Raw genomic sequence first — 24,760 nt, forward strand, 5'->3', positions numbered from 1 at the left:
TAAAAGTGACAGGCGGTATAATTCCAACCATGGCGGTGTAGCAAAGCATTGCAGTCATGGCATGTATACACCCTTACCCCCTTTAGCTGCAGATGCAGGGGCCAATGACACACTATAGAGAGATATCAGCATGCTTTGTTCATATTTCAAGTCTGATGCCGCATACACACGATCATTTTTCGGCTTGAAAAAAAAACTAGCTTTTAAAAACGTCATCTAAAATGATCGTGTGTGGGCTGCACATCGTTTTTCAGTTTCTGAAAGACGTAAAAAAAAAAATTCGAACATGCTGCATTTTTTAACGTTGTTTTAAAAAATGTTGTTTTTCGGGTTGTAAAAAATTATCGTGTGTGCGCTAAAATGATGAAATAAACCCGCGCATGCTCAGAATCAAGTTATGAGATGGGAGCGCTTGTTCTGGTAAAACTACCGTTCATAATGGAGTAAGCACATTCATCACGCTGTACCAGACAAAAAAGCGTGAATCGTCTTTTACTAACATGGAATTAGCTAAAGCAACGTCGTTTTTAAAGATTAAGTTGGAAAAACTTTGGGCTAGATTCAGCAATGAATTACACCGGCGTATCTATAGATACGCCGCGTAATTTCAAAGCTGCGCCGGCGTATCTTTTTTCTGTATTTAGAAAGCAAGATACGCCGACATTAGCCTAAGATCCGACTGGCATAATTCTCTTACACCGTCGTATCTTAGGGTGCATATTTACGCTGGCCGCTAGGTGGCGTTTCCGTAGTTTTCGGCATAGAATATGCAAATGACCTAGATACGCCGATTCACAAATTTACATACGCCCGGCGATATTTTTTTACGTCGTTTACGTTAGGCTTTTTCGGCGTAAGGTTACTCCTGCTATTAGGAGGCGCACGCAATGTTAAGTATGGCTGTCGTTCCAGTGTCGAAATCAGAATTTTTTACGTCGTTTGCGTTAGTTGTTCGCGAATAGTGCTGGACGTAATTTGCGTTCACGTCGAAACCAATACGTCCTTGTGGCGTACTTTGGAGCAATGCACACTTGGATATGTACACGGACGGCGCATGCGCCGTTCGTAAAAAAACGTCAATCACGTCGGTTCACCAAGAATTAACATAAAACATGCCCCCTCATCCACATTTGAATTACGCGCGCTTACGCCGGCCCCATTTACGCTACGCCGCCGTAACTTAGAAGGCAAGTGCTTTGTGAATACAGCACTTGCCTCTCTAACTTACGGCGGCGTAGCGTAAATACGATACACTACGCCACCGTAACATTGCGCGCCCCTACCTGAATCTAGCCCATTGTTTTTTGGACATGCTGAAAAACAACGTTTTCTTTCATGCCGAAAAATGATCGTGTGTACTCGGCATGAGGTTTACAACCACTTTAAAGCTGAACTCCAGCAAACAACCAGCTAAATACACAAACAAATCTTAAATGTTAATCCTTACCTCTTGCTGCTTGGCCAGAAATGCATCAACAAGGTTCCTCTGATCATTTACATCCAGTACTTTTCTCTGCTCAGTAAATGTTGCTCTTACAAAGTCGTGAAACTGTAGTCGGTTTGCACATACCTTCTTGTGGCTTCCAGGTAACAAGCCCACTAGAAATGGAAAGCTGTTGTACAGCTTTAATAGAAAGATACATATGTATTTATTTTTTACTGTAAATTAATTTTTTAGCAAATTGCTTTATTGATTCAGAGAATGTAAAGTGTATAAACATATTTGCTTCGCCTAGGGCTCATTCATAAGATCAAGGAGTTCAAAATGAATGGGCTGCAAATGCACCATAAACAAGAATTGCTTATTTCTGGCAGCACACTACGCCACAACATGTTAGTGCTTTGCCACGCACTGCGCTGAAATGCACATCAATCATTCTGGTTTATTTGCATGCCATTCATTTCGATTGGCAAAGGAAAGCACCAACACTTATAACAGCATTACCAACAGTTAACTGTAGGCAGGTGCAGTTAACTTTACTGCTTGCAGGTGGCACTGTGCCATTATTTCAAAGGAAGGAGAGTATTGTAAGGAAATGGAACCCTTAAAGGGTTTGTAAAGGAAATTGTTTTTTCCCTAAATAGCTTCCTTTACCTTAATGCAGTCCTCCTTCACTTACCTCATCCTTCCATTTTGCTTTTAAATGTCCTTATTTCTTCTGAGAAATGCTAATTTCCTGTTCTTCTGTCTGTAACTCACCACCGTAATGCAAGCCTTTCTTCCTGGTGTGGAGAAAGCCTCTTGAGGGGGGAGGGGGCGAGCAGGAGTGTCAGGACGGCCACTAACACACAGCTCCTTTCTCTATCTGCAAAGCAGAGAGTGTCCTGACTTGCCTGCTTGCCCCCTCCCCCCCTCAAGAGGCTTTCTCCACATCAGGAAGAAAGCCTTGCATTACGGTGGTGAGTTACAGACAGAAGAACAGGAAGTGAGTATTTCTCAGAAGAAATAAGGACATTTAAAAGCAAAATGGAAGGATGAGGTAAGTGAAGGAGGACTGCACTAAGGTAAAGGAAGCTATTTAGGGAAAAAAATAAATTTCCTTTACAACCCCTTTAAGCCTCGTACACACGTACGGGTTTCCTGGTGGACTTTTTACTGCCAGGAAACCTGAGGGGGAAACCAAGAACCTGCTCGATAACTTTTTCCCCCTACACACCACCGGGTTTCCCAACAGGAAAACTGCCATGAGAGCTTTGGTCGGGAATCCCGGCCGTGTGTGTGCTCAATCGCAGCGTTTCCCATAGGAAAACTGACGGGTTAAAAACCGCCTGGAATCCCGGCGGGAAAAAAGAGAGCTGGTTCTCTTTTTTCCCCCGGCAGTTTTCCTGTCGGAAAAACTGTGATGGAGCATACACACGGCCTCTGTTCCCGGCCAATAGCTCTCATGGCAGTTTTCCAGACGGGAAAACCGGTTGTGTGTGCTAGGCTTCAGGAATTCCTTACAAGGCCTCAAAGGGAGAAGTGATCTGATTGGGCATTAGATTTTTGAGAGACTTCAAAGGCCACCTTGGGTGAGGAACCTTTTAAATAGGGGAACCCATGCCATTTTGGTATGCTTCTGGTGAGTGTATGGATAGGGACGGAGCTTGTGTATTCTGTAAAATTGTAAGAGAGTACTCATAATTAATACTGTGTGGTTAGCAGAGTGTGTGGGAGGTTACTCCCAAATCAAGGTACCTCATTTAGGCCCCACGTACTCTTGCGATAGTCAGCAGGATGGAAGGTGCATCCTCTTCACAGGATGTGGGCGGAGTTACGGGAACTGCTCCAATTGGAGCATATTTGGCACTGATGCCCAAATATAATGGCACAAATCTCCCATCAGACTGCGTAGAGTGATTACAGGCTGCAGCTCATCTTTTTTAAATGATACAAGAGGCCCTCGACCCTGACTTGGCCAACAATGCATTAATCCATTTATGTCTAATGTTCCATTATTGGAACAGTAGTGATGTGGTGTATGTATGAAAATGTTGTTTTTGACCACTTTAGCTCCAGAAGAATTGGCTGCTCAATGACCGGGCCATTTTTTGTGATACGGCACTGCATTGCTTTAACTGACAATTGCGCGGTTGTGCGATGCTGTACCCAAACAAAATTGACGCCCTTATTGTCTTACAAATAGAGCTTTCTTTCGGTGGTATTTGATCAACTCTGCGATTTTTTTTAAAAAGAGCGACAATTGTGAAAAAAACCACAATATTTTTTACTTTTTTTCTATAATAAATAGCCCCATTTAAAAAAAAAAAAAGCAATTTTTTTCCCGATATGTATTCTTCTACATATTTTTGGTAATAAAAATCGCAAAAAGCGTATATTGATTGCTTAAAATAGGGGATAGATTTATTGGATTTTTATTATTATTATTTTTTTTCCTAGTAATGACGGCGATCTGCATTTTTTACTGGGACTGCGACATTATGGCGGACACTTTTGACACCATTTTGGGACCATTGGCATTTATACAGCAATCAGTGCTATAAAAATGCACTGATTACTGTGTAAATGTCACTGTCAGGGAAGGGGTTAACACTAGGGGGAGATCAAGGGGTTAACTGTGTACCCTATGTGTGTGTTCTAACTGTGGGGGATGGGACTGACTATAGCAGATGAGAGATTGTGGTTCCCAGCTCGTAGGAACTCTAAATCTCTCTCTCCTCTCCCCACAGAACTGGGATGTGTGTCTCGTCACTTCTCTGTTCTGCCTCTCGTGTCTGTGATAGCACGTGGCCGGAGGTCATCACGACCGCCGGCCAAGAGCATCGGGACCACCGCTGTGCAGCGGGCGTGTTTGCTATCCCGCTTAGAGAGACCGACGTACGGGTGCATTTTGACCATTCTGGTATTCTCCCAGCCCACTCAAAAGCCTTAAATAATGCTTGTGGTATTGTAAGGCACTAGTTCAGTTTAGAGTGAAAGCTTAAGGTAAAAGCCTGAAAACCAAGCTACAAACTGAACAGAATATTGCATTGGGTGTGCACCCCACAGCTTAAACACACATGTGTGTGTATATATATATATACACAGTATATATATATATATATATATATATATATATATATTTATATATATATATATATATATATATATATATATATATATATATATATATATATATATATATATATATATATATATTGTGTAAGGGGTTAGCTCGGTAGCGGGGTGTGTGACCCCCTGGATGGGTTCACTACACACTGAATTTATACAGACAGGCAGTCGAAGACCTTTGAAAGCAAAGATTTTTGGTTTATTCTTCCATCTTGCTGGAAACAAGTGCAAGCATCCAAACAGCATAAGCAAAATCAAACATAAAATAAACCCTGGCCACTGGGGCGTCTACCTTCACCACACAGGAACCTATCTAGGGAGTCTCTGACAGCCTAGTGCTGGGCAGACACTGCTGGTCATACAGCAGAAAAACAATAGTCTTTTGATTTTTATCACACAGAAAAATCAATCCTCTCCTCACCTCCTCAGAAGACTTTCAGTACACTGTTCTCCTTACTCACAAAGCCTCAGGATGCAGCAAATCAGTGGTAATCCTCTGCATTACTTATAGAGGCCTTAATTGCCTCATTCTGAACAGCTGAAGTTTTCCAATGCCCTTAGGCCCCATACACACGAGAGAATTTATCCGCGGATACGGTCCAGCGGACCGTTTCCACGGATAAATCCTCTCAAAGATTTCCGCAGATTTCTATGCGATGGAGTGTACACACCATCGCATTGAAATCCGTGCGGAAATCCTCTGGCGATGACGTGTCGCGCCGTCGCCGCGATTATGACGCGGCGACGGGCGCGACGCTGTCATATAAGGAATTCCACGCATGCGTCAAATCATTACGACGCGTGCGGGGAATCCCTTTGGACGGATGGATCCGGTGAGTCTGTACAGACGAGCGGATCCATCCGTTGGGATGGACTTCAGCAGATGGATTTGTTGTGCATGTCAGCAAATATCCGATCTGCTGGAATCCATCCCAGGGGAGATTTATCCGCGGAAAAAGATCCGCTGGCGTGTACACACCATAGGATCTATCCGCAGAAACCCATTTGCTGGGATTTATCTGCGGATGGATTCTATCGTGTGTACGGGGCCTAAGACTTTTCCTGGCTACTTTTTGCAGCCGACGCCTAATAACAATTGGTGTATTGTCTAAACAAGGCAGAAATGTATGTCCCGTCTGTGACAACACCCACAGATTTACCTGACTTCCTGTCACAATATATAGTATATGTATATATATATATACATACACACACACACACATTTCAGTGGGCAGTGTCAGTAGAGCATTGAATGTGTCAGTAGGGCAGAGATTGGTGTCAGTAGTCTATTTTTATATTATTTTATAAAAAAAAATACAATTTCGTTTTTTTAATTATTATTTTGTTTCAAAAATATAATTTATTATTTATTTTTTATTGTTTTAAGAAGCCCCATTGTAGGGCTATGGTGAAATATTAGAGGTCTAAACCCCTAAACCCCTAAACCCTCTAAACCCCTGATGTCTAATTTTTGAGACAGAGAAAAGTACTGAGGACAGAGATTCCACAGTCCCTTTCTGTGCAGCCAGGCAGTAGGGGCAATCTGCATAGTATAGGGTGATTAGGGTGTGCCCAGGCACACCCAGCACCCCATGTGCGCACTCTTATGAATCTGATTTTTTTTTTAATAAAAAGGATGATCCAAGATTCGTATTTGTCCTATCGTCAATGAGAAAGATAAACTAACCACCGAGTTGGTAAGTGTGGGGCTTTGCATTCTCTAATTCTCCACTTTCTGTTTCCAGTCAAGTGAGATGGGCAGTCTCTTGGTTGGCTGTCATGGAGGAAGAGGGGTAAATCAAGAATTATCTTGCAACACACTGATAGATCCAAACAGTAAGACCACTTACCTTTACTATAGGGGCACCTATAAGTTTTACATTCTCATTAACTAATGTCATGAGCTTCTGCAAAATGGGGTCCTCATACTCAAATCTATGGCTCAGTAGTATGGATACAATAATGTTGGCCACAGCTGCATTTATAATAGTTTGATTGTCAAAAGGTTTTCCTGGAATTTGAAAAGACAAAAAAAGAAAAGCAAAAAAAAACAAAAACAAACACATTATATTTAATATATGAATAGTCAAATGTCAAAGGACATCTAGAGCCGAACATGTGTTCTTATGCCGAGTACACACGATCATTTTTCGGCATGAAAAAAAACTTCGTTTTTCAGCATGTCCAAAAAACGAAGTTTTTCCAACTTCATCATTAAAAACGATGTTGCCCACACACCATCGTTTTTGAAAAATGATGAACAAAGCGCGGTGACGTACAACACGTACGACGGCACTCTAAAGGTGAAGTTCTATTTGCCTTTGGGCTGCTTTAGCTGATTCCTTGTTAGTAAAAGACGATTCGCGCTTTTCTGTCTGTTACAGCGTGATGAATGTGCTTACTCCATTATGAATGGTAGTTTTACCAGAACGAGCGCTCCCGTCTCATAACTTGCTTCTGGGCATGCGCGGGTTTAAAGCGTCTTTTTTGCCCACACACGATCATTTTTAACAACACGAAAAAGACATTTTAAAAAACGACGTGAAAAAATGCAGCATGTTCGAATTTTTTTTTTTGTCATTTTTCAGAAGTCGAAAAACTATGTGATGCCAACACAGGATGATTTTAAATTACGTTTTTAAAAACGTTGTTTTTTTCATGCCGAAAAATGAAAGTGTATGCGGTATTACATTAATGTTAAAAAATAAGTGTTAAAAAAATTAAGGGCTAGAAAAGTGGAGACTGCAAATTATTTTCTCTGAGCTTTGTACATGCAGTATAATACTGAGAGGAAAAAAAAAAAAAAAACCCCGCAACACAACACACACATTTTTAAAAATTTGAAAAGAAAATACTGACTCTAAAGAAGCATGTTACTGCGAGATGTTTATTGGTACCAATCAACACATAGGCAATTTAATTTAAATTCTTAATTTTATTGTACAAAGTGGTGATAAAATAGTACAGGCATCCAATACAAAACCTCTTGGGCCCTGGGTAACATCTCACCATGTGTAATATGCTGTCCTCATATCAATACCTTAACTTACTTGTACATCTAAAATTAGATTTAAGATCTAAAATTTGATTTAAATACTTACAAAATTAATCAGTTAGGTACATCCCATAAAGTATCGGTAAGGTGGGAAGGAAAATATCAAATCCCTTAACCAAAGGGAGTGATGATGTTATCTAAGGCTCCATTCACACTTGTACGACTCCAAAGTAGGGCAACTTTAATGAAACTTCAACGCATCTTTGACACAACTTTGGATGGGTATGACTTGGATGCGACTTTGGCTTTGACCAAAGCTAATGGACAATTGTTGCATCTAAAACATTCAGGTATGACTTTCATACAACTTTTGAGGGTTAACCTTGAAGTCTATGGCCCTGAAGTTGCATGAAAGTCAGTCCAAGGGAGTGCATGAACTACTTTGAAGTCGCTGCAACTTTAAGTCACACATATATGAATGGCTATTATTGGAAAACACAGGCTGCGACTTCTCATCCGACTGATGTCCAAAGTCAGTGTGAATGGACACTAAGGGGTACATCAAAGAAATGGCTATCACTAAAAAGATGTGTGAATGCAGGAGTAAAATAGACTAGATATTCCTACTAGTCCTTGTAAGTATTTATGGACAATAGAAAACACACAAAAAAAAAGAAAATAATTTGTTTGTACATATTAGACATTTCATTGTTGTACACATATGTTTTGGGGCTTGCAGATTATCCCATCATGCACTTTGTTAAGATGTATGTACAAAGAGTACAAATTAGTTAAGGGACTAACATGACAACATGTTACACATGGTGGGGATGTTAGCCAGGAGGTGGTAATGGAGTAAGCATTTTATTGGAGGTCTGTGTAATTTTGATAATCCTTTGTGCAATACAATTAAGATTTTAGGATTATTTACTCATGTGTTTATTGGTATCATTAACTGCTTCCCGACCGCGGCACGACTATATACATTGACACAATGGCACTCCTGGGCCTCCCCTTTAAGAAGCGCCATTGTGCATGCATGCGCGCCATCGCCAGTGCGCAAGCGTGCCCGCCACAAGCTCCGTGAACCCGACCGCGGTTCCCGCGGACTTGATCACTGCGGGGATACCCACGATCTTCTCACGGAGAGATAGAGTGGGGAGATGCTAATGTAAACAAGCATCGCCCCTCTCAGCCTAGGGACAATGACACTGATCTCTGCTCTGTGTAATCGGAGTGGAGATAAGTGTCATGTCACGTGTAGCCCATCCCCACTACAGTAAGAAACACCCACTAGGGCACACATAAACCCTACAGCGCCACCTAGTGGTAAACCCCTTCACTGCCAGTGTCATTTTCACAATAATCAGTGAATTTTTATAGCACTGCTCACTGTAAAAATGACAATGGTCCCAAAAATGTGTCAAAAGTGTCCGATGTGTCCGCCATAATGTCACAGTCACCATAAAAATCGCTGATCGCCGCCATTACTAGTGTAATAATGCCATAAACTATCCCCTATTTTGTAGACACTATAACTTTTGCGCAAACCAATCAAAAAATCTATTTTTGTTTATAGCGCAAAAAATAAAAACCGCAGAGGTGATCAAATACCACCAAAAGAAAGCTCTATTTGTGGGGAAAAAAGGACGCCAATTTTGTTTGGGAGCCACGTCGCACGACAGTTAAAGCAACACCGTGCTGAATCGCAAAAAGTGGCCTGGTCATTTAGCAACAAAATGGTCCGGGGCTTAAGTGGTTAAAAAGCCCCTTTTTTTTTCCGAAAATTTAAATAATGGTCAGAAAAAAAAAAAAAAAACAGAACTCTTCCCACAGACCACAAATAAAAAGGGAATTATTTCTCCTGACCACCATTGAAAAGGTAATTCCTGCCACTAACAACCAATTAACCCTTTTGAGGTTAACATACAAATTATGTTGGTGGCTTGGAATTTTTATTACACACAAGCCAACTGTGGGTTGTCAAATGAAACAAATGTGTTACCCCCCCCCCCCCCACGCCCTGCCATGTTTTGCGGGCTCAACATGCCCATTGGCAGACCAGAGACCAGCATAACAACTGCTGGCAGGTAGAGGAAAGGGAGATCAGTGAACATCCATTTACTGATCTTCCCTTCCTGTTACTGACTCCGAAGGGACATGTGAAATGCAATTTCCAGGTCCTGGTGTCACTGACCCCACTCAGTATGGTTGGGGAAGAAACAAATGGAATGGGATCTGCATTCCATTAGCTTCATTGAAGGACGGCTGAGAAATTAGGAGTTTTTTTATAAATAAAAAAAGTTGCACCCAATCACTTAAACGCTCCACCCAAAAAAGTTTTAACACCTATGCACAAAAATGTTGATTGCACTACATATTGTTGTTACATAGTGTGTGCATGCTGACGGGAGAACAATACATTATAGGCACATTTCTCATGGTTAACTAATGACCTGCAGGGGATTTTAAAGCATTCAAAAATACAAAGGAAAGCAGTGCAGCGCAAAACCAATAAGAACATATTCAATTGAAAATATATTATGTGACATAAGTATAAATATAAATCAATAAAGTATAAAATTAAGTGATAAAGTCCAAATATTAGGTAGAAAATCCAGATAATCAAATCTTGGAATTCTTCACCAGGTGATGATGACAAAGCCAAACTTAAAGTGATCCCTCCACCAGTAAGAATGGGTACTCTCACCTCCACATATGGACCACTGTTTTACCAGATGGTCAAATAGGCAAATACTGTATCTCAGTTTAGGAGACCAGGAAGCAGATTAGCAATTCAAATCCTCATAGGTCAACAGTATCAGACGGACTCGAACATGAAAAAGGAATCACAAACTAAGTGCTCTCCGCTGGACTCAAACATTTATTAAAAGTATTAAAAGCACAGGCTACTCACATTTAGCCACTGTAAAAACGGCAATAAGAAATGCAGGGAAAAACTTGATTCCAAAGGATGGCAGCGAGCGACGTGTATTCAGGCTCCTAGGAGCCTGAATACACGTCGCTCGCTGCCATCCTTTGGAATCAAGTTTTTTTTGCATTAAAATAAAAAAAGTGTTTTCCCAAAAAATTGCATTCTAAAAACTTCTGCACAAATACTGTGTGACAAAAAAATTCAAAACCCACCCATTTATTCTCTAGGGCCTCTACTGTAAAAAAAAAAAACGTATATAATGTTTGTGGGTTCTAAGTAATCTCCTAGCAAAAAATACAGATTGTTACAAAAAGTGACTGGACTGGAGGTGGTTAAATTTCCAAAATTGGACTCAAGTTTATTTAATTAAAAAATAAGTAGAACAATGGTCATGGTTGAAGTTGACCTTGTGAACACTTACCTCCATGTGACTTAATAGTCTGGACCAAGCATTCCGCTTCCTCAATAATCTTGTCTTCTAAAGTCCTCTTTCCCATCCCATAATCCCGTAGTGTGGAAAGTGTGAATCTTCTCATCACCTTCCAGTTCTCTCCATTAGAAAAGATAATGCCTAAAAACAAAACACAAGCACTCAAAGCTGAACTCCAGCCCTACCTCCAGTCTTGCACAGTTGCATATAGAAAAACAATAGTTTTCCATGTGTTCTGTTGACACCATTCATCATCAGTGGTGCACATTGTGTAAAAGTTAAGTATGTCTGCAGCACAATACACATCACATGTTGTGGTGCATAGAGTTTAGTGAAATGTCAGTATGAAAGAAAATCTCCCTGTAGCCGCAGATTGGAACGATCCCGTCAGTTGGTATTGTGTGGCAACCTCACCATGGGCTCCAACCAGGCCAAAGAGTATTGCTCCGCCCCTGACAGCTTAGTCATTCCCCATGACTGTCCAATCATTGACAAAAGTTTGTACATCTCTAAAATTCGCCCCTTTTTAACAAATGAAACCACTAAACTCCTAATTCACTCCCTTGTTATCTCTCGCCTTGACTATTGCAACTCCCTTCTTATTGCCCTGCCTCTCCATGGGCTATCCCCTCTTCAGTCTATCACGAATGCTGCTGCCAGACTATCCACCTTACCAACCGCTCAGTGTCTGCCAAACCTCTGCTCCAATCCCTACACTGGCTCCCGATCACCCAGCGAATTAAATTCAAAATACTGACCACAACCTACAAAGCCACCCACAATCTCCGGAGCTCAGCGAGGAAACTTTAGAGCTAATTGCAGCTAAGGACACAGCCCCCTTCACTAAGCCCCCCTCAGGTCCAGCTTGGTAAAAATGATGGCGGATCTCAGTTTTTGGAAAAGTTCAGGCTAGTTTGTCTTTCAAGGATGGCGTAGAGATCACTTTATCACCTTCTCTACAAGCGTCTATCGCATAGAGGTATAAGTATAATCTTGTATAGAGGTATAAGAATATTGGGCCAGATTCACATAGAATCGTGGCGGCGTAACTTATCCTAGATAAGTTACACCGCCGCAATTTTTCATCGCAAGTGCCTGATTCACCAAGCACTTGCAATGAAAAGTACGCCTGTGGCCTCCGGCGCAAGGCGGGCCAATTCAAATGGGCATGTGCCATTTAAATTAGGCGCGCTCCCGCGCCGGACCTACTGCGCATGCTCCGTTTCCTAACTCCCGCCGTGCTTTGCGCGCCGTGACGTCATTTTTTTGAACGGCGACCCGTGTAGCATACTTCCGTATTCACGGACGGCTTACGCAAACGACGTTGATTTTAAAATTTCGACGTGGGAACGACGGCCATACTTTAGACAGCAATACACTTGCTGACTAAAGTTAAGGCACCAAAAAAAAAAGTGTAACTTTGCGACGGGAAACTTGACTAGCGGCGACGTAGTGAACGCGAAAAACCGTTGTGGATCCGCCGTAACTCCTAATTTGCATACCCGACGCTGGTTTACGACGCAAACTCCCCCCAGCGGTGGCCGCGGTACTGCATCCTAAGATCCGACAGTGTAAAACAATTACACCTGTCGGATCTTCTGGCTATCTATGCGTAACTGATTCTATGAATCAGTCGCATAGATAGAAACAGAGATATGACGGCGTATCAGGAGAAACGCCGTCGTATCTCATTTGTGAATCTGGCCCATTGTTCCACATTAAACTGGGCATCAATTTTTACAAACCATTTGAAACTTGAAATTATAATTTTTTGGGGATAAATTATTTTTCTACGAGGGAAGGGGATAAAATACTGCAAAATAAAATGATAGCCGATGCCCAATGCCTCATATGGCACATCCGTGCCAAACATCCAGGGGCCAGCCACGACAGCGTGCCATGATGCAAAGGACAGACGTCATGGGGGGCGGGTAATAAGGGGCTGAGATGGGGAGTGATTGTGCCAGTTCCCAGCTGAGACTGTCAATCACAAGTTGTGTGCTGGAGGTCCCTCCCCTATCACCTTTTTTTCTAGGTGTCAAGAAAACTTGTCAGAAATCATTCATGCTGATAGAGTAATGAAGCAGCAGACAGAGATTGCACTTAAAGCGGAGCTCCACCAAGAAAAAAAAAATCTAAAATGCTGCAATTTTTTTTTTTATATACATACCTGAAGTGCCTGTTGCTAGGCAGATCGTCCTAATCTGCCACTTCCTGATCTGCGGTCTGTCTTCTTTCTTCTGCTCCTCGGCTGCCTCCTAGGGAATGGGGGAGAGGTGTCTTCTGGGACCTTGTGTGTGTCCCAGGAGACATCATCCATTCACGTCGCGACACGAGGCTCGCGCATGCGTAGTAGGGAATCGGTAGGTAAAGCCACAAGGCTTCACTTCCTGACTCCCTCACCGAGGATTGCGGCGGGGCAGCCGAGACCCAAGCGTTTGCTCGACTTCGGCTGCCGTCATCGTGGGCACCCTGGACAGGTAAGTCTTCTTATTAAAAGTCAGCAGCTACAGTGTTAGTAGCTGCTTACATTTATTTTATTTTATTTTTAAACTGGACCTCCGCTTTAAGAGGGATATGCTTTGTTTTTATGTCTGAGGTTTACAACTACTTTAAGAGAAGGGTATTTTCATGGTTGCAAGTGGTTAGCATTGATAGTCAACGTATATACAGTGTATATTGTTATTTTTTTAATGATCATATACTCTTAGGTAAAACATTTTCATGTTTCATTGACAAAAAGAACAGATACCATTTTCCATTTGGCTTTTACGAATTATTGGTGCGACCGCCCTGTCAGCAAATTGCTCAGCGTGGTTGATTAAAGCATCTTTCAGTGTGTCATATCCGCAAAGGACAACCACCTTCTTCAATCCTATTTGGACACCTATCACTGGACCATAAGTTTTGGATAACTGAAAGTAAAATAGAAAATAGGAAAAAAAATGAAAAGGTCAAAGTTTACTTTAAAACAGTTGCCGCCCGCCTCTCAGCAGTTTTACTACTCCAGGGCAGCAGCTGTGCACTGGATCACCTATATATAGATGATTCTGTTGTTCTACCTGCAGGAGGCGCACGCCGCCACACCACTTCTGCTGTGATAATTCACAGCAGGGGCTGATCTGCGGGTGCTAAGACCTTGATGTCCCCTGGCAGCCGCAGATCATCAACAATACACAGAGAACCGAGATATGTAAACAAGGAATATCTCAGTTCTCACAGAGGGAGAAGGAATGGATTGTGTGTTCCTGCAAATCACCCTAGATAGTAACCCATTCCTAGCCAGTGACATTAGTAGAGGGACAGTGCATATTTTTTAGCATTGATCACTGACATAACTCCCAACTGATTTGGAGGGACTGTCCCTGATTTGGAGCAATGTCCCTCGGTCCCTCATTCCTCCTCATATGTCCCTCATTTTGGTCTGATCTATATAGTTGTATATACAATGCATTTTTAACTATCAAAAAGTATTTCCCAGTGCTAAACCTTTCATCTGATTTCTAAATTGCTGCATTTCTAAATTCCAAAAGCCAATATAAAGGAATAGTAGTGGTAAAAAAAAACACTTGTGGGTTTAACCAATCTTGTTTTTTTGAATAAAGTTGGAGTATAGCCTCATATAAAAATAATTAAAAATCTATAAAAACGTACCATCATCCAAATTAATTGTATAAAGGAGAAGGGATGGGGGCAAAAGAATAGTTGCTGAAGCTAGACTTGATAACATGCCTACCCAGATTTTGGTGGACTATTTCGGTACTGATGAAAAATTATAAAAAACAGTTACATAAAAAGAATTTATTACAAATAAGAATTATACAGAACAATCATATTGATCAAAGATTGGACGATTTCTCTACTAGTTTCGCGGGTTTACCGCTTCCTCAGGAGAGCCAATCTATAGGATACATAATACAGTAAAATCATAAATTACAGTTCAGCAGCAGTAAAAAATTGCATAAGAAACAGTAGGGGTAGCTTACCCGGTGGGTAATAAAACAGTTGCGGAGGCATTTGCCCAATTGGTTTCCCCCCACGGCGGACTTGGGGGATAGCACGTGGATCTCTATAGATAAAGAACATATATCTAATTGGAATTATGTAGGATATAAGGTATATATATATACATATACATACATATATATATACATACATATACATATAAATATACACACATATATGTGTGAAGCATGGTCGGGTTGATGGAAGGGGAGGGGGGGAGGGGGGGGGAGGGAAAGAGGGGAAAAAAGGGGGGAAGACGGAGATGGAAAGGGAGGGGAGGGGGGGGGGGAAGGGGGACAAAATCCGACCAGGGGAGTCCCCCTCTTTTAATGCATCCATAGATGCTATTATACTGGTAAGTTTTACCGTTAATTCTTTCCATGGTCGGATTTTGTCCCCCTTCCCCCCCCCCCCCCCTCCCCTCCCTTTCCATCTCCGTCTTCCCCCCTTTTTTCCCCTCTTTCCCTCACCCCTCCCCCCTCCCCTTCCATCAACCCGACCATGCTTCACACATATATGTGTGTATATTTATATGTATATGTATGTATATATATATGTATGTATATGTATATATATATACCTTATATCCTACATAATTCCAATTAGATATATGTTCTTTATCTATAGAGATCCACGTGCTATCCCCCAAGTCCGCCGTGGGGGGAAACCAATTGGGCAAATGCCTCCGCAACTGTTTTATTACCCACCGGGTAAGCTACCCCTACTGTTTCTTATGCAATTTTTTACTGCTGCTGAACTGTAATTTATGATTTTACTGTATTATGTATCCTATAGATTGGCTCTCCTGAGGAAGCGGTAAACCCGCAAAACTGTAGAGAAATCGTCCAATCTTTGATCAATATGATTGTTCTGTATAATTCTTATTTGTAATAAATTCTTTTTATGTAACTGTTTTTTATCATTTTTCATCAGTACCGAAATAGTCCATCAAAATCTGGGTAGGCATGTTATCAAGTCTAGCTTCAGCAACTATTCTTTTGCCCCCATCCCTTCTCCTTTATACAATCTTGTTTTTTTGTACAATTCTCCTTTGAGGGGTGTGACAAGGGGTGTGTCCTATACCTGCATACTTTTGTTGATAGGTGTCCCTCATTCCCATTTCAAAAAGTTGGGAGGTATGATCACTGGGCAGAACTGACAACTTTGAAAGGGGTCCTCTGCTCACTGAGCAAGTGGCTAGTGGGGTTAGTGGGGAGGATGGAGGGGTAAGTGAGGATTATCAGGTAGGAAGATGGGTTAATACAGTTAGAGCAGTGGTTCTCAACCCTCTAGTGCCATGACCCCTTGATAACATTTCCCAAGTTGTGGGGACCCCTAACGGTAAAATAATTTTCGTAGGGTGGGTTGTCAGCACCCAAGGCAAGACAAGTAATTTGCGCCCCTAACCCGCAAACATTTAGCGCTTCCTGAGTATTTAATGGCAACTATAAACACAGGTAGTGTTATTCACTGTGTCTCCAGCTTCACTGTGTCTCCAGCTTCACTGTGTCTCCAGCTTTGTGGTGTCTCCTATGCCGAAATCAAGAGATAGCGTCGCCTCCAGCCCCTCCCACTTCACATTCCTAATCAGTCAGCTGACCTCTAGTCTCTGCCCCCTAGCCATGCCGTGAACTGTGGCTGGGCGGCCACAGGCTCCAGGGATAGCCCTGCTGGGCGGCCACAAAAAGGCTGGGAGAGCAGTGCGGGCTTCAGGAACAGCCCAGGATTCAGTAACCCCTGGCAAATCTTTATTTGACCCCCGAAGGGGTCCCGACCCCCATGTTGAGAACCACTGAGTTAGAGGGAGTGGTAGAAGTTCACGGAAAAGGAAGACCAGCCCTAGGTTTAAGCACCCTAACAGATTCGCCAAGTTGGGTGAAGATGTGGGGTGATAACACAATGCTTGCATTTTATATGTTTATGGTTTTTATTTTTCTGTTGTATTGACACATTTTACTGTATATTATGTTGCGTGACTCCTTGGGGTCTCAATAAAGTCCATTCATTCTCTTAGGATTGTTTCTGTACATTCAGGGGATAAGGTACCCCCTTCTACCCATATGTGTGTCTCTACCCATCCACCTTATACAAACATTATTGCTTTATACATCACACAGATGTGCCACTTCACAGGCATATTAACTGCATCCCCCGGTTTTGTTATTTAAAAGGCATTTTGCTTTTTTTTATATTTCCTTTTAAAATATGTTAATTATTAAAATTGCTGCTCTCTGCCCAACTGAATTTTTTCACTTGACATGTTCCCAAGAGCAGTGCCCAGTCCTGTGTCTTTTTTTCTTCTTCTAATCCCTCGCCTAGAAAAGGGCCAAAACTGATTTTTAACATTCATCTTGTATTGACTTAAATGGAGTTTGGATTTAGCATCCAAACTTCTGTATTTCTCGCCAAACCTAACTCAAGATAAGCCCAGGTACATTTGGCTGATCCAGAGGCGTAACTAGAATCTTCAGGGCCCCGGTGCAAGAAACAATGAAGGCCCCCCCCCCCCCCATGGGCATTGCTAGGTCAACAAAAAATCTCGGGCTAGAGCCCATAGCAGTGTAGCAAGCAAGTAAAGAAAGTCATACGCTTGGGTGGGTATACACATGTATACAATATACGTGTGTGTGTATATATTGTTACATAACTGAGTGCAGATCCTCCTTGCATCAGGGTCCCCAGAGAGCCCCACCTTGCATCAGAGTCCCCAAAGAGCCAATTCCTTACATAAGGGTGCCCAAAGAGCCTCCCCCACTTACATCAGGGTCCCCAGAGAGCCCTCCCTTACATCAGGGTCCCCAGAGAGGCTCCCCCCATACATACATCAGGGTCCCCAGAGTCTCCCCCCCATACATCAGGGTCCCCAAAGTGCCTCCTCCACTTTCATCAGGGTCCCCAGAGAGCCCCCCTTACATCAGGGTCCCCAGAAAGCCCCCCATACATCAGGGTCCCCAGAGAGGCTCCCCCCATACATCAGGGTCCCCAGAGGCTCCCCCCATACATCAGGGTCCCCAGAGTCTCCCCCCCATACATCAGGGTCCTCAAAGTGCCTCCTCCACTTACATCAGGGTCCCCAGAAAGCCCCCCATACATCAGGGTCCCCAGAGAGCCCCGCCTTACATCAGAGTCCCCAAAGAGTCAATTCCTTACATAAGGGTGCCCAAAGAGCCTCCCCCACTTACACCAGGGTCCTCAGAGAGCCCTCCCTTACATCAGGGTCCCCAGAGAGGCTCCCCCCATACATACATCAGGGTCCCCAGAGTCTCCCCCCCCATACATCAGGGTCCCCAAAGAGCCTCCTCCACTTACATCAGGGTCCCCAGAGAGCCCCCCTTACATCAGGGTCCCCAGTAAGCCCCCCATACATCAGGGTCCCCAGAGAGCCCCCCCCCCATACATCAGGGTCCCCAGAGAGCCCCCCCATACATCAGGGTCCCCAGAGAGCCCCTCCATACATCAGGGTTCACAGAGAGCCCCCCCATACATCAGGGTTCACAGAGAGCCCCCCATACATCAGAGAGCCCCCCATACATCAGGGTTCACAGAGAGCCCCCCATACATCAGGGTTCACAGAGAGCCCCCCCATACATCAGAGTCCCCAGAGAGCCCCCCCATGCATCAGAGTCCCCAGAGAGCACCCCCATACATCAGGGTTCACAGAGAGCCCCCCATACATCAGAGTCCACAGAGAGCCCCCCCATACATCAGGGTTCACAGAGAGCCCCCCATACATCAGGGTCCCCAGAGAGCCTCCCATACATCAGAGTTCACAGAGAGCACCCCCCTACATCAGGGTCCCCAGAGAGCCCCCCCCCCACACATCAGAGTCCCCAGAGAGCCCCCCATACATCAGGGTTCACAGAGAGCCCCCCATACATCAGAGAGCCCCCCATACATCAGGGTCCCCAGAGAGCCCCCCCATACATCAGGGTCCCCAGAGAGCCCCCCATACATCAGGGTCCCCAGAGAGCGTCCCATACATCAGGGTTCACAGAGAGCACTCCCCATACATCAGGGTTCACAGAGAGCCCCCCCCCACACATCAGAGTCCCCAGAGAGTCCCCCATACATCAGGGTTCACAGAGAGCCCCCCATACATCAGAGAGCCCCCCATACATCAGAGAGCCCCCCATACATCAGGGTCCCCAGAGAGCCCCCCATACATCAGGGTCCCCAGAGAGCCCCCCATACATCAGGGTCCCTAGAGAGCATCGCATACATCAGGGTTCACAGAGAGCGTCGCATACATCAGGGTTCACAGAGAGCACTCCCCATATATCAGGGTTCACAGAGAGCCCCCATACATCAGAGTCCCCAGAGAGCCCTCCATACATCAGGGTTCACAGAGAGCCCCCATACATCAGAGTCCCCAGAGAGCCCCCCATACATCAGGGTTCACAGAGAGACTCCCATAATCAGGGTTCACAGAGAGCATCCTCCATACATCAGGGTTCACAGAGAGCCCCCATACATCAGAGTCCCCAGAGAGCCCCCCATACATCAGGGTTCACAGAGAGACTCCCATAATCAGGGTTCACAGAGAGCATCCTCCATACATCAGGGTTCACCGAGAGCCCCCCATACATCATAGTCCCCAGAGAGCCTCCCATACATCAGGGTTCACAGAGAGAACCCCCCCATACATCAGGGTTCACAGAGAGCCCCCCCATACATCAGAATCCCCAGAGTGAGCCCCCCCCCATACACCAGCGTCCTCAGAGAGCCTCCCATACATCAGGGTTCACAGAGAGCCCCCCGCCCCATACATCAGGTTTCCCAGAGTGCCCCCCATACATCAGGGTTTCAAGACTTAAACACACCCCCCCCAGAGGTTCCCCTGTACCTGGCTGGCTGTGCACCTCCAACCCCCAGCACAGGGGGAGGTGGGAGGCAGCGATCGGCAGCTCTATGATATCCATTGGCAGGGGGATCTCCCTGGGGCTTGGAATTCTCTTCCTCAGTCTGTACAGTGGAGGGGGAGGGGCCCTTTGACCCGAGCAATTTACACTGAAGAGTGAAACTTGTAGCTGCCCGGGTCAGAGGCCCCTCCCCCTCCACTGTATACATGCTGAAGGAGAAATACAAGCCCCAGGGAGATGCCGCGAGCACCATACAGCTGCTGATCGCCGCCTCCCACTCCCCCCACTGCATCCCAAACTGAAAGTTGGAGATGCAGGGGGAGATGCCGGGTCTTGGGGGGGCCCCCCACAGCGGCAGAACGGCAGGGCCCAGTCGCAACGGTGACTGAAGCGATCCTGAAAGTTCCGCCACTGGGCTGATCCCTATTGACCGGCAGTGACATATTCTGATGTACAATAGGGCAGCACAGTGGTGTAGTGAGTAGCACTCTCACCTAGCAGTAAAAAGGGTTCGAATCCCGACCACGACACTATCTGCCTGGAGTTTGCATGTTCTCCCTGTGCCTGTGTGGGTTTCCTCCCACACTCCAAAGACATGCTGGTAGGTTAATTGGCTTTTGCCTAAATTGGCCCTAGTATATGAATGTGAGTTTGGGACCTTAGATTGTAAGCTCCTTGAGGGTAGGGACTGATGTGAATGTACATTGTATATGTAGCACTACACCCGTAGGAGCTGCTGAATATTTCAGGCGGCATGTTACCTCTATTTTCTCGCCGTCCAGGGTAGTAGAAGAGAGTTGAAAAAGTTCAATGTCCACACTTTACACTTCCCTTTCTTAGATTTATTTGCAGAACTTGGTTAGAAAAGAAGAAATTGTTGGAGGAGTGGAAGGGTAAATAGGTAGATAGGTTCAGGTGCATAAACTCAATTAGGAAACATTCCTGCTTCCAGCATACAGTTCTCGCCGCCACTCTAGCCAGAGTGGGTATTGCTCACCTGGATAGGTCCCTCTCACTGGCCTAGCAGCCGGAATGGCGCACACAATAAAGTACAGTCTCTGCCACAGACCTTCCCTTATGAGGAGACACTTTCGGTCCAGAATCCCCTAACACAGGATTCAGCACCCGGATCTCTCCAGATTCACTTCTGTAGATCTGACAGGCGATCACCATCAAGCCTTTCAGTGTGCGGTGCATACTTCGATGAAGTTTCCAGGCTTTCTCCCAAGATACCAGCCTCTTGCATGGTCCTCTCCAGGATAGGTCCTCCCCTGGCTTCCTTCATCAAGTGGCTTCCTCCCGCAGGACAGACAGCACAGGATTGGTGGTTACTCCGAGCACAGCCATGGCTGGAACAGGGGCTAAATTTGGTCATAATTACACATGTCTGAGTCAACTAACAATCAGACCCCCTCTAAATTTAAATGACGGCGCTGTACAAGTACCTAAATAATAATAATAATACAATAACTGATTCCAGCTAGAGACCATTTGACTGGGTCTTTTCTGAAGCTGTTCCTGAATTGCTGTCTATGGTCACCTATTTTGGATTGCTACATCAAAATGCAGTAGATTCCTAAAAATGATACTGAATTTTGACAACTAGATAGAGCTAATGAGCATATGAATTAATCTAGTACAGAAATATAGCCAAAATATGTGCAGAACGGGTGTGTAATTTGCACAATGAATGTTTTATAACTAGACCTCTTAGAATCTCTCTCTCTGTGGACACCGTTCTATACTGGTAAGTTTGGTTCTGATTCTGTTTCTGTCCATGTCACTTAGTTTTAATTTCACTTCTAAAGCCACGGTTCGAATTTTGAAATAATTTTCTTTGGAAAATCGTATCAAAGAATTTTCGTATAAATTTTGCACCGTTAGTTGGCTGCAGAAACAGCCGATTTTCATGTGGCAATCAAATTTGAGGAATCGGACATGCTGTAAATTTTTGGGAAAACATATGATTTTCTAATCAATGATGGGAGAATCGTGTGAGAAATGTAATAGAAAAAAAATGCACATGTGCAAGAAAAGAAAATTCCCAGAGAGAAAAGAATATTCCCGGCCACGAAAATTATTTTCTGTAGCAACATGAAGGCTTGGTCAGCCGAATTTTGAATCAATGGTGGCATCATCGGATCACAAAAAAATAATTCTGATTTTGAAAAGAAAATTTGTTCGAAATTCGACTGTGTATGTCCTGCTAAAGAATATGTTCTATCAAGTCCTGGATTGGTTGATTGGCTATTGAACTTGTATTATTAATTTGACCTTGTTAATGGAACCCAAAGGATAGCCCAAAAGAAAGGCCTTTGTTGGAGTTCCTGCATTGCCTCAGATGATAAAGGACAAGAAGTACGTTACCTCTATAAAGGTCTCGTGTGGTCTCTTCATGTCAATACTAAGCATATTTCCAATGATTGGCCATGGTTTTGGTCCAGGTGGGAAATTCTTGTACTTGTCCTGTCTCTTGTTATACACATGGGCCAAGAAGAGGATGGAAACTATAGACAGAAGCACCGTCACAGGGTCAATTGCAAACATAGTTCTGTAATACTGTATCTATAGGAGGAGAAAGAAAAGCATTGTGGGTAATATCAGGAATATTAAAGTATATAAACCTTAAGGTCTCATGCACACTGGATGTTTTGGCAACTCTCCTAGAATCCTATCCTCCTGGCAATAAAGTTTTGGCAGAGAAAATGCTTTACTCTTGTATATTTATGTAGCACATTTGCATTTCACATTATTTTAACCTCTTCCGGACCAGCCGCGCCAGAATATTGTGTAAACACACAAATCCCAGTTCTGTCAGGGGAGAGGAGACAGATTGTGTGTTCCTACTAAGTAGGAACAACGATCTGTCTTCTCCTCAAGTCAGACACATTCCCCTCACCGTTAGAACATACCTAGGGAACACACATTTAACCCCTTGATCGCCCCCCAGTGTTAACCTCTTCCCTGCTAGTGACATTTATACAATAACATGTGGCTATTTTTAGCTCTGATCGCTGTATAGATGTCAATGGTCCCAAAAAAGTGACAAAGGTGTCCGATGTGTCCATCGCAATGTTGCAGATCACCACCATTACTAGTAAAAAAATAAAATAAATCTATCCCCTATTTTGTAGACGCTATAGTATTTGCACAAACCATTCAACTTACACTTTTTTTTTACCAAAAATATGTAGAAGAATATATATCGGCATAAACTGAGGAAGATTTTTTTTTTTTTTAAATGGGATATTTATTATAGCAAAAAGTAAAAAACATTGGCCCGGATTCACAAAACACTTACGCCGACGTATCTCGAGATACGCCGCGTAAGTGTAAGTATGCGCCGTCGTATCTGTGCACTGTGCTCACAAAACTAGATACGCCTGAAAATAGGCTTCATCCGACCGTCGTAACTTTCCTACGCCGGCGTATCGTTGGCGCATATTTACGCTGGCCGCAAGTGGTACTCCCATTGATTTCCTATTCACCTATGCAAATGAGGGAGATACGCCTATTCATGAACGTACTTGCGCCAGGCGTAAAAGTTATTCCCCACATAGGAGGCGCAAGTCATGCAAAGGTATGGACCAGGGAACACAGCCATCGTATTTTACGTCGTTTACGTAGTACGTGAATAGGGCTAGGCGTAGGTTACGTTCACGTCGTAGGCAGTGATTCAACGTATCTTAGGCAGTTGTTTCGACGTGATTCTGAGCATGTGCACTGGGATACGTCCAGGGGACGGCGCATGCGCCGTACGTTATTCGTAACTTTATGACACTCAGTCCTTCATTTACATGGGGTCACGCCTCATTAGCATGGCTCACGCCCACTTCCACCTACGCTGGCTTACGCTGAGGAAATCCAGCGTATCTTTAACAGCGACTGGGGGAGAGTGCTTGCCTCTGTGCGCTGCGTCGGCATATCGTATATTCGATACGCTACGCCGGCATAAATATGCGCCAATGTATGTTAATCCGGCCCATTGTGGTTTTTTTTTCAAAAAAATCGCTTTTTTTGTTAATAGCGCAAAAAATAAAAACGCAGAGGTGATCAAAAACCACCAAAAGAAAACTGTATTTGTGGGGAAAAAAGAACGACAATTTTGTTTGGGTAAAGTGTCGCACGATCGCGCAATTGTTAGTTAAAGCGATGCAGTGCCATATCGCAAAAAAATGGCCCGGACATTAAGCAGGGAAATCTTCCGGGGCTGAAGTGGTTAAACAGTAAACTGCGCTTATATAGTGAAAATCAGTATTTTGAAATCCCTCAGGCTGTTTTGATGTTGATTTTTTTTAAATCAGAGGTGTTCTGTCAGATTAGCAAACCTGTGAGATCAGCAGGCTTGCCGCTGCTTTTAAAATTCAACATCTAAACAGTCAGACGGAGTTCTAAATACTCTACTTCACTATATAAACTCAGTTTACTGTTAAAAATAACTGTGTAATGCAAAACTCCAGTGGGTGTAACAAGATGTCCGCTTTCCCCCTTCTCACTGCATCTTTAATGTGGAGGAATGCAGGGTGTAGCAAGATGGCGGCGACGGAATGTCACTTCCGTTACAAATTCTGACGGGTCGCCTAATTTGACGAACCCCCGCCGCTTCCTGGCTTTAGTGTGATTACAGGTTGCCATGGAAATGGACGCACATTCAAGCATGCCTTCTCTAGCTTGCTAACGGGTCGGCTAATCTAATGAAACAGGGGCAAGATGGCAAGCTATCCTCACCTCCAGCGGCTCTCCTGTCCACTGTTCTTGGCTGAACTTTCAGCTGCAGCCTGTGTTCCTCTCCCCTTTTCCTCCGTGGCCTCCGTCTGTGAACTTTTTATGCTCATAGAAGTAAACAGGAACACAAAAAATGCTCTCTACACAGATCTGTGTTTATCTATAAAGTTAATCATCACCCACGGCCACTGGTTTACTGTGGGTTTATCTTTTGCGAACACAGTTAATGTGTAGAAAGTATACACCTAAGTTCAATACA

The 24,760-nt window shown here is 43.8% G+C and overlaps 1 protein-coding gene across 3 annotated transcripts in view; it reads right to left on the reverse strand.

Moving 5' to 3' along the window:
• The window catches only part of LOC120936153 (cytochrome P450 2K4-like), a 48,561-nt gene that overhangs the window by 17,065 nt on the left and 6,736 nt on the right, over positions 1 to 24,760 (reverse strand). For 2 of the 3 annotated variants that reach the window (XM_040348302.1, XM_040348300.1), the window contains exons 2-6: positions 22,144 to 22,341; positions 13,665 to 13,827; positions 10,904 to 11,053; positions 6,403 to 6,563; positions 1,448 to 1,624 (exon numbers count right to left, since the gene is read on the reverse strand). In XM_040348302.1, the coding sequence (XP_040204236.1) occupies positions 1,448 to 1,624; positions 6,403 to 6,563; positions 10,904 to 11,053; positions 13,665 to 13,827; positions 22,144 to 22,323 (831 nt within the window). In that variant the 5' untranslated portion in view covers positions 22,324 to 22,341. Of the gene's footprint in view, positions 1 to 1,447; positions 1,625 to 6,402; positions 6,564 to 10,903; positions 11,054 to 13,664; positions 13,828 to 22,143; positions 22,342 to 24,504; positions 24,659 to 24,760 lie in introns of those variants that run through there. The other variant, XM_040348301.1, reaches the window with a different exon arrangement.

The sequence above is a fragment of the Rana temporaria genome, chromosome 4 (assembly GCF_905171775.1).
Source record: "Rana temporaria chromosome 4, aRanTem1.1, whole genome shotgun sequence".
Classification (NCBI taxonomy): Eukaryota; Metazoa; Chordata; class Amphibia; order Anura; family Ranidae; genus Rana; species Rana temporaria.